At 31.6% G+C, this 11,089-nt stretch overlaps 1 protein-coding gene across 2 annotated transcripts; it reads left to right on the top strand.

Annotated features, from left to right (window-relative positions):
* The first annotated feature begins 3,541 nt into the window (after positions 1 to 3,541).
* On the top strand, positions 3,542 to 10,860 carry LOC104907049 (hypothetical protein). 2 transcript variants are annotated; one of them, XM_057393902.1, is made up of 4 exons: positions 3,542 to 3,698; positions 6,410 to 6,867; positions 8,350 to 8,542; positions 10,392 to 10,860. In XM_057393902.1, exons 2-4 carry the CDS (start codon positions 6,438 to 6,440, stop codon positions 10,687 to 10,689), a joined length of 921 nt encoding a protein of 306 aa, XP_057249885.1. In that variant the 5' UTR covers positions 3,542 to 3,698; positions 6,410 to 6,437; the 3' UTR covers positions 10,690 to 10,860. The 2 variants fall into 2 exon arrangements, with proteins under 2 accessions (XP_057249885.1, XP_048498627.2); XM_048642670.2 differs by having other exon boundaries at positions 6,153 to 6,867.
* Positions 10,861 to 11,089: the final 229 nt, after the last annotated feature.

Here is an 11,089-nt window from a genome sequence, read left to right as displayed (position 1 = left end):
CAAAGAAACCCAATAATTTTAAAATATAAAATAAGTTTTGTAAAAATAATTACATATTCAGATTCGCATTTATTTATACTTACTTTTGGCTCTTTTTGTTCCTTGTTTTTCTTGCTCGTTTACCGACCCTCCCATTACCGGCCCGCTATAAGCCCTCTACCCATTTGACCCGGCCCGCTACCGACCCTTTATGAGGCGACCCTCCTATGACCCGACCCGCTTATGACCCGCAATGATCTTGACCCGACCCGCCAAATAACCAGGTCTACTCGACATAATCTCTATCATATAAGGGAATAAGGGGGAGCAATGGTGTCCTCTTTTGAAATGCCAATTTTGCCCCCCTTCTCTTCTTAAATTACAAAATAGTGTTTGTATTTTTGATTTGCTAAATTTAAGAGCTGCCTATATTTGGCAAATTCCTCCTTTTTTTCCCCTCAAAAAGATGTTAGTCAGGTTACCATATCCAATTCCCACAGCCATAGTCAAGAAAAAAATATTTTGTGCCATTTATCATACAGATTGCGCGGATTCGATTATGGGCTTATAACTACACAATACTACGATCTAATAAATTTTTTATAACTTAGAAGAGAAGCTCCAAACGAAAAAGGGAAAAAACTAAAATAAATTTAAAACGCTAATAACTTAATAGGTCATGATTAGATTAACAATATTCGCACATTTCCAGAATATTATTATGTTCGCGCAATGAAATTTTCTGAAATTTTTAATGATATATAATTTTTTTTTCTAAAATGTTCAAATTTTGACTCTTATGCCGAAGAAAATCGAGTTTCTGTTTCGAAAAAAAAATTCAAGTTTCATATATACCAAACAACCACCTAAACTATCTACTAGCCATTAACTCCTAAATATTAGGACTAATCAACTCTAATTTTGGAGCAAATTTTTTTGAACAATGGGTCGGCAGTTTTCCCGTTGGAGTCTGATGGGCATCATAACATCATTGTTAATTTTGGCAGTTTACATCGAAAGCTAGTGAGATATTTCTTGAGGAACGCAAAGAAGATGATCGGAGAAGATGGTGAGATACACATCACCTCGAAATCAAATGGATTTTTTCTTGAGTGGAATATACCAAAGATTGGAAGTGATCAAGGATTAAATTTACGCCAAGAAGTAAAATTTGTACGTAGCGACTATCCTGGCTATAATACCAAGTATGGGTTTGGAGGAGACAATAACTTCGATTGTGATCCCAGCAAAACCTATAAGTTTGGTCTTTCACTTCAATGAAAATTCTGATATCTTAGAATAAAACAAAAAAGACTAATGTAACAACTTATTTGGCATGGAGACGATGGAGTGAGTGAAGTTTTGCTTCTTGCTTTTTCAGAATCAATTATCTATATGTCCTTCGATTTGGTTTCTGAACCTTTTCTGAAGTATATGTATGATGACTTAATCAATATTAATAGATTTAGCTAATTGTCGTTCGTTCGTGGCCTTTGCTTTTCTCAATTTTAAATCCAGTTATACACATACTATCTCACTGAATTTTGTATGCGTTATGATTTTGAATACCAACCTGCACACACGATGCGTACGAAATCATTGTTGGAATTTAATTAGTTGCGTAATTACATTTAGTATTAGTTTATAGAAAAATTATTTACAAAGTTTATATAAGGGAAAACATATTCATACTTTAACAATATAATAACAAAGATAGTAAATGAAATATCTAGTTTATCAACTACGTAATTTGTCTTAATTGTGCTTGGTTAACCACATGCACTCTTCAGCCCAATCGACTTGCAATACGTAGTTAACCGTATAAGAATGATGTGGATTGAACACTTAACAATTATACAATTATTTTCTAGAGGAAATTATAGGCAAATAAATTATGCAGTGTATTCAAAAGTAATGCGAGCTAATTTGTATAGATGATAACCTGTTGAAGTATTAATTAATTTTATATCCGTAGCTGGGCATCCCAAAATTAGTTGTGCAAGATCATGAAACATTTTGATTTTTAAAGAACCACTTCTATCACATATTGTAAGTCGAATTAACAATCTGTTAATAAAATAAGATATAAGTTTATCCTATTAAATAAATATTGATTACTCCCTCCGTTTCCTAAAGATCTTCCCACTTACTGTTCCTACAGATACCAAAGAAAATCAAGTTGTGTGGGGCATGATGTGAGTAAAATAGGAGAGAGAAAGGGGGTAAGATAAATAAACAAATAAAAAGGGTTAAAGTATGAGAGAGAAAGAGAGTAAAATTGAATTAATAATGTAATGGTGGACCATATGATAGTGACATGAGAGGGTAAATAGGGAAATTTGTTTTGCCAAATAAGGAATAAAGCAAAAGTGGGAAGATCTTTTGGAAACACCCTTAAACGGAAAGAGGGAAGATCTTTAGGAAACGGAGGGAGTATTTGATGATATAGAGATCATATGAGATCGAGACTTATAATACCTTGGAATGGTTACATCATTCATAAGATTGCAAGACTCACATTCAGAAACCCCTTGGAAAATAACCGTCTTTTTTTGGACAACAATGACATGCTTTATATATATGATATCGTCAACATGCTAAGATGACACGCATTGGCGATAACTCGACAATATTGTACCTCCAAGATGATTCAAAGTTATTTATTCATGTATAGCTTTATTTTAGTTTAAAAAATAAAGAGTAAATGTTTAATTACATTTCTCACGGCATGAAAGGTATCTAATCGGATCCGAGTAGCATTCGAAATATCAATGGATGACTGTAAGGAGAAAGAAATTGAGCGGAACCAGACAACCTTTTTATCGCTAATTTACCGAATTTATTATTATAAATTCAGAAGATAAAATTATTCAATAAAAATAGTGTAATTTAATATACACATTAATATAATTATCTTGCGTATACCATGTAGATAAAGTAGTAGTTAAGTCATCTACTTTGTTATCCTATGTAAATCCTACTGTAAGATATTTCTGGCCTATGTTTTCAAGATACACAGAAAACCACTATCACATATTAATATGACAATTTCAAACATGAAATAAAATAAAAATGCTGATAATTCATGTAGTTCAATATTGTACCACGAAAGCTCTTTACATATAGACCACATACAAAAAGAATTGAACAAAAAATAGCTTCAATATTAAGTTGTTGATCTCCAAGTATGTGCACAAATTCCTTCCAAAGAGTTAACTTAATAATTGTCCAATTACAAATAGAAATGCAATTACCTTTTTTTATAATTGTTAAATTACACATTTACCTTTATAAGTGGACCTTGATAACTGTTCATGATTAGCGCTTTATCACTGCTCTTAATTCATTATCACTAATCATGGGAAGATTTAGCCAGGGGTATAGACTATACCGTATAGTAAGTGCGCCATAGCTCTAAGTAAAGCACCATGCTTTCCTTTCTTTTCTCGTTCCTCTGTCACTCTCAACAAGTGCTTTTTCTTTTCCTCTCTCCTATGAATTAAAGTCCCAATTCCAAGTAAGGTACTTTGTTTTTTTCCTCTCTTTTTCTCTTTCATCCCTTTTTTCTATTTAAATAAACTCGTCAGTCACAAGTCTAACTGCCCAGTGCCGACTGCCGAGCACAGGGGAGCAGTACTTCACTCCTTTTTCTTCACGTTGCTAGCCGCCAGGAAGTTGCGCACGGCAGCGGCGATTCAGTTGCTGGATAGTTATTGGAGGTAAGTTTTTAAATCATTTCGACTTTTATACTATTCACTTTCATTTTAATAGTATTTTGCAAAATCTACATAATAAAAATATAGTATTGTGACTATAAGGTCTTATTAAATTTGCTTTCTCTTTCATTTTTTAAAATAGTTTTTACTTTCTGAAAGTTAGAACATCTTTAATGATGATTAAAAAAATAAGATCAAATACTTGATCTTAATGATGATTGAAACAAAGATCATGTGGTGATTAGAAAAAAAAAATGGTATGAAACGAGTGAAATTATAATAATTGGAGTGGGACCCACTGCCTCATTTGACGAAAATTAATTTTTTTGCTTATATTCCCGTTGTTTTTGCTGGAGCTGTGAGATAAGCTCCAGCATGGCTGCAAGAAAAGCAAAAAAAAAAATAACAAGCCAGATTTCTTACATGCGTGTCAGATTTTCTGATGCGCGCGTCAGAATTTGACAGATTCTGACAGGAGAGAGAAATATTTTATTATGAGAAGAGAACAGAAAAATATTTACTTACTGAAAGTTAAAGCATCCTTAATGATGATTGCAAATATAAGATCAAATACTTGATCTTAAAAGGATGCTCTTAATGATGGTTGAAACAAAGATCATGTGGTGATTAGAAAAAAAAATGGTATGGAACAAGTGAAACTATGATCGTTGGAGCGGGACCCACCACCTAATGTGACGAATTTTTTTTTTTGGTTTTATTTCTGGCAAAACGCGGCGTTTTGGCTGGAGCTGTGAGATAAGCTCCAGCATGACTACAAGAAAAGCAAAAAAAATACGCCAGATTTCTGACTTTGCGTGTCAGATTTTTGTTGCGTGCGTCAGAATTTGACAGATTCTGACAGGAGAGAGAAACAATTACAAATATTAACAATATAATATCTTATAAAATACAAAATCAAAAAAATAAAATAAAAAAATCCACTCTATTTTTCTGAGATCTACAAATAGAGACTCATTTTTTGTAATATTTTGGACAAATTTTTTTCTAGCTATTTACTAATTTTCTATAATTTTTGCTTATTTTATATGAAATATCTTCCACTTTTACACTCTAAAAAAATAAACATTATTTTTGTACATATAATTTAGTTAATGCTAAACACACTAATTATTATTTAATTAACTTTATCAATTAATAATGAAGATTCATATTCTTAAAATATTAAATAATAAAAATACTGTATAATGGTGGTGGGGTGATGAGAGAAAAAAAATACTTGGGTGAGGTAAAAAAGTAGTTGGGATGATTTTTTTTTGGTTCATTGTTAAGAAGAAAGTCAGAAAAGATTGTGGGATGTAATTTTTTAGAGAGAGAAAATTAGAAAGAGGGTGAAATAATCTTATTTCTCAATCATCAATAATGGTGCTCACCATTATTCATGATCTTAAATAAAGATCATCTCACTCTCTCTCTAAAAAATAACATCTCAAAATCTTTTCCCACATATCCTCTTAACCATGAACAAAAAAAATAATCATCCCAACTAAATTTTCCTCTTTCTCTTACTTTTTGACCCATCCAACTACTTTTCTCTCTCTTATTCTTTACTTTTTATTTTTTTGAAATGTAAAAATGAAAGATATTTCATATAAAATAAGCAAAATTAGAGGATATTAATAAATAGCTGGAATTTTTTTTAATCCAAAATATAGCAAAATGAGTCTCTATTTATAGAGCTCATTAAAATAGAGCTATTGGTATTTTTTTTATTTTTTTTTCACTTTGTATTTTCTAAAATAAAATCGTTGCAAATATTTCATATAAAATAAGCAAAATAAAATCGTTGCAAATTAATTAAAATAGAGCTATTGGTATTTTTTTAATTTTTTTTTAAAAGGAATTGTTAAGTAATAATTACTATATTTTTAAATCCAGTCAAAATGTGACACTTGGCATCTCACATCCTACAATCTTATTCATCATTTCACTCACCCCTTGCATTTTTTTTTCCCAATCACTCTCACTCACCTCACAATCTTTTTTTTAATTGTGATTAAGAGCACTTTTTTCCTGATCATCAACTTGATCTTTATTATCAATCATGAATAAGGATGCTCTTAAAGATATTGCCTAGAAGAATGTCTTTTCAATTTACATGAGTTGAATGGAATATGTTTAGAAGTTAGTGAAATTAAAATTAGACGAAAAGAAATTACGTTTTATGATATGAATTGAGATCGGCTGAATTAAAAATTTTGAAATAAGAAACTGTAAATGTGAAATTAGATATTGTAAATTGAGGTTAGTTGAATTGAAATTAGAAATTATAAAATTGAAATTAAATGTTGTGTATGGAAATTAATTGAATTCCAAATTAGAGATTGTGAATTGAAATAAAAGTCTTTGGGATTAATCTATAATAATGTGTTTACTTTATAATTGCTAGATTAGTAAGATTCAAAATAAAAGTTTAGAGTATTTTTTTTTTTTTTGAAGGAAGCCGAAGGAAATAAAATCACAAAAGTCTTCATCTTCTTCATCATCCGTACTTTCATCCCGTAATTCTCGCATATCAGCCCTGTTAGTAGAAATAGCATGTGTGCTTAGCTTTGCTATAATAAAAATGGGTCAAATAATATGTTCCTACTTGAGGAAATTTCTGTGTCCTAAAGCAAAAACAATAACAATAACACCAAGAGATGATCATCAAGCCAATGACTTAACCAATTCCTTTTATAAATACTCATGAGAAGCAATTAGAAAGCCACTACATCGACATATATGATCATCTATTCAGGTGAGCCAATATCGGGTTCGAGCACCGTCGAAACCAGTGAAAGTCATTACAACAACTTGGATGTTCTAATTACTCCTCACATTGTGGTTGATCTGAAGAATGGTGATGAAGAAGATGCTACGACGACGAAGAGGAGCAAGAATAGAAAGAAAAAGAACAAGAATGGAAAGAAGTTAGTCATAGATCATGGTGATAAGCAAGTAATACCAGAAATTGTCTTGGAAAAAAATGTTACTAATACTGTTATTAGTCGTTTGCCTAGTGTTCCAAAAGAAATAGTAAGGAAGATAGGACTGTACACTAGCGCACAGAGAATACTACTCGTTGGTGAGGGTGACTTCTCTTTCTCCTCTTGTTTGGCTGTTGCTTTTGGTACTTCGCATAATATAACCGCCACTTCTCTCAACTCCGAAGGTACACTACTCTTAACGTTACCATTATTCTAAATATGATTTGTTTCATATTATAGGAACATGATTTTAAGCATATTATACTTCCTTTGTTTCTTTAAATATGCAACATTTGCTTTTCGGGTGAGTAGATAAAACTAATCAAATGTTGTATTAAAAAAAAATATAAGTACTATATTATTCCTTTTGTCTCATTGAGCTCTACATGTTTATTGATCTTATTTATACTACTATGTTTTAAGCTTTATCCACTTTCACTGTTTTTTTGGAGAGTAGGATTGGGAGGAAAAATTTAATCCTCGATTTTTTTTCGATAAGCTTGAGTTAAATTTCTCTTCTTACCATCGTCATCTAACATTTATTCCTTTTTTTTCTTTTGACTCCATGTTTTCTTATAAGCAACTAATTTTCCCTTAGATTAATTTCTTTCTATGGAAAATCAATTTTCATTGAAAATGTTTTCGGTTCATTCTAGGAAAATTTGTTAAAAATGACCTTTTACAAGGTCGACTTTGTGAGAAAAGACCTTTTACAAGGTCGACTTTGTGAGAAAAGACCTTTTCATAAGAAAAGTGGTAAATTCGGACCTTACGAAACTATTTTTTTGTTGACTGGGACCTTTGGTCGGAAAATAGTGTTGACCACCATTTTCCAACATTGATCTGCCCACGTGTTTGTCGCATGTATGTTCAGAAAATTATCATATTGGTAGTCATTTTGACCAGTTTGTCGAAATTCGTGCCAAGTAAAGAGTGCTTAGTGACGTCATTTCTAAAAAAAATAAAAAAAGTCGTTTTGAAGGTCAAAATTGTCCGTTTAAAATCGGCTCAAAACTTGTGTTCAAATAATTACCGTATAAATAGTGAGGTTGACCGGCTTGTCAAAATTTGTGCCCATAAAGGGCACTCGATGGCATCTGTATTTTTAGGAATCGTTTTGAGGTCAAAATTGCTTGTTTAAGCTCGTCTCTAAACTCGTGCTCAAAAAATTACCATATAGGTAGTCATTTTGACCAGCTTATTGACATTCGTGCCCATAAAAGGCTCTTGGTAGCGTCCTTTTTTGTTCAAAAATCGTTTTTAAGGTCAAATTGTTCGTTTATGATCGTCTCGAAACTCGTGCTCTAAACTTTCGTAATTTTAAGTCATGTGACAAACACGTGGACAAATCAACGCTGGAAAATGATGGTCGACGCTATTTTTCGCCAAGAGTCCCAGTTAACAAAAAACAATTTGCTTAAAGTCCCAATTTAGCACTTTTCTTATAAAAGATTCTTCCTCGCTAAGTTGCCTTGTAAAAGGTGATTTTTATCAAAAAAAATTCATTCTATTTCGTGAACTCACTTTAAGTTTTAAGCCATTCTTAAACAATACATTAACTATCGGATCTCTAAATTTACATATGTTAATTCCTACATGAAGTACATAGACATGGACATATATAGTTTTGCATCTTTCTAATAGTTTGTCACTATTAATTTTGGCAGACTTTCTGATCAAAAACTACGAGAAATTCTTGACCAACAAAGCAGAGCTCGAGACTCGAGGCAGCATGGTCCTTCACGGCGTTAACGCCAGGAAAATGGCGAAACATCCTATTATTGGCAGTATGGTATTCGATCGTATCGTCTTCAATTTTCCACATGCTGGCAAATTTGATAGAACTGATACTGAACTGCGGTAAGCCTACTTTTGTTTCGTATTCAACAGCTAAATTCCATATAACGTACAAAAGTCAGTAAAATCTGTAATCACTCAATTTGGAGGCGGGTATTAACTGATTTACCTACTAAATAGACTAGCCATACCTACTAAAAATGATTACCTTTGTGGAGTTGGACTCAACTAATTATCAATGTTGATCGTGTTGGGAAAACAAGAGAAAGAAATGGTCAAAATGGATAATAGAGAGACAAGATTAACAAAACACACTATTTGTGTTAACAGCAAATGATAAAATATAGTTATTAATAGGCTTAAATTAGCAACTACTTCCTGAAAATAAGGTAAGTGATATCTAAAATAATGTGGAAAGCATTGTCCACTTATAAGATTTTTTTTTACAGGATTGTCCACTTATAAGATTATGGTAATATAAAACTAAAAAACTCAAATGGACCAGGTAAGATATTAACTTCATATAGTGAATTCTACAGAGATATAGTGAACTTATATACAATATATTTCCTCCGTTTTATAATAAGTGAAACACTTCTCTCTTTTATGTGAGCTTTTTTAGAGAAATGTTTCACTTATTATGGAACGGAGGAAGTAGTATATTTCATTAACGGAAAACATAATGTGAAATTATATGCAATATAATAGAGGAATTAATTAAAATATTTTAACATACAGAAATATCTAAGTTGCTTAGTATATATCATGACACGTGTTCTAACATATGAAATGATTTAGTTTCTCCATGATATAGTGAGTGTCTAAATGATATAGTGAGTTTCTGCTTGATATAGTGTGTGTTTGAATGATATAGTGAGTTTCTGTATGATATAGTGTATTTTTGAATGATATACTGAGTTTCTGTATGATATAGTGTGTTTAAATGATATAGTGAGTTTCTGTATGATATAGTGAGTGTGTTTGAATAATATAGTAAGTTTCTGCATAATATAGTGTAGGTCTGAATGATATAGTGGATTTCTGCATAATATAGTGGGTTTTCGCATAATATAATGGATTATCAGTAATGATATGTTGTTTTGCCTGTTGCACACTAATGTTAACGTGGGTGCACACAAGTCAGATTGGTATAAAACTACCCAGCCATCAACTCTAGATATTTACCCTCTTTCGAAGTACTTGTAACGTTTTGACTTTCACACTATTCACACACTTTCTTTCAATGTATTTTGTGAATTCTACATAAGGTTAACTATATATGACAGTCATATAGCCTTTAAAAAAAAACTATAATCATATAGAATCCTTTTAGATTCACCTCAATTATAATTTCCAATAATCAAATTCTTATTATTTACTTATTATAGATAATTTGAGATATTAATGATTAAAGCTAAGTAGTACGAAAACGAGACATGGACGTGGACACAAGAAAATGCAAATTCTAAAAGTGGGGAAACATAAGGAACTACAATTGTTTAAAGTTTTGAAAGTAAATTAGGTTTAGGCCATACTTCGGGAGATTTAAAGACATTGAAAGAAAAAGGTATGATTTTAGAGAGAAAACATTTCTTCGAGTATCAAAAAACTATGTCGGTCATTTCATTCAACTATATATTTTCAAAAGAAAATCCAAAGATTTCGAAAATTTCCAAAAGAGTCTGAAACGTAAAGATGTTGGAAACAGGATGTGTTGACCCAAAAAGAGTGTCCGTGCATCGTAAGGTTAAAGTTACGACATTGACGCTTGTACCAAATAAATATTTCATGCAATATGAAATGGAGGAAGTATTAGGCATCATGAGCACTAGATTTGGAGCACTCACAAAATTAAGCAGTTTTTTCTTTGGAGTCTAATTAGCATCGTAACATGATTGTTAATTTTTGACAGTTTACATCAAAAGTTGCTGAGGGATTTCTTGAAGAATGCAAAGAAGATGATAGGAGAAGATGGTGAAATACACATCACCTCGAAATCAAACGGTTTTTTTCTTGAGTGGGATATACCAAAGATTGGAAGTGATCACAAACTAAATCTAATCCAAGTAGTTAACTTTGAAAAAAGCAAGTATCCTGGCTATAATACCAAGCGTGGGTTTGGGGGAGATCAGAACTTCCATTGTATTCCCAGCAAAACCTACAAGTTTGGCCTTCACTTAAATGAAAATTCTGACATCTCAAAATACTAAAATTAAGGCTTATGTAACAACTTATTTGGCACTGAGGAATGTAACGTTTTTGCTTCTTGTTTTTTCAGCATCAATGTAACAGGGGGCCGGGGTTATATCATATGTCCTTCAATTTGGTTGTTGAAGTTTTATGGAAATAATTATAATAACGATCCTAATTATGGCCTGTTATCCTTTTTTTTTTTTTAGCTTTGTTAAATAACGCCTTAAAATTACTTACTAATGCCCTAAATACTATATATTTATATTGTATATGTACACCTCCATTTCTTTTTATTTTCCATTTCTTTTCTCTCTTTCTTCCTTTCACTTCCCCTTTTCCCACCATTAACACCGGCACCACCACAACAATAAAAAAATTACCCAACAAACAAGCAAAATTTTTACAAAAATTCACAAA

This window comes from Beta vulgaris, chromosome 4, assembly GCF_026745355.1.
Source record: "Beta vulgaris subsp. vulgaris cultivar EL10 chromosome 4, EL10.2, whole genome shotgun sequence".
Lineage (NCBI taxonomy): Eukaryota > Viridiplantae > Streptophyta > Magnoliopsida > Caryophyllales > Amaranthaceae > Beta > Beta vulgaris.
Note: the sequence above shows the minus strand (reverse complement) of the source record. Positions and strands in the feature narration are given on the sequence as shown.

Coding starts and splice junctions, on each gene's coding strand:
- LOC104907049 (XM_057393902.1), top strand. CDS start 6,438: ATGATCATCTATTCAGGTGAGCCAATATCGGGTTCGAGCACCGTCGAA. Junction 6,868..8,349: donor CACTTCTCTCAACTCCGAAG/GTACACTACTCT, acceptor TAATTTTGGCAG/ACTTTCTGATCAAAAACTAC. Junction 8,543..10,391: donor AGAACTGATACTGAACTGCG/GTAAGCCTACTT, acceptor AATTTTTGACAG/TTTACATCAAAAGTTGCTGA.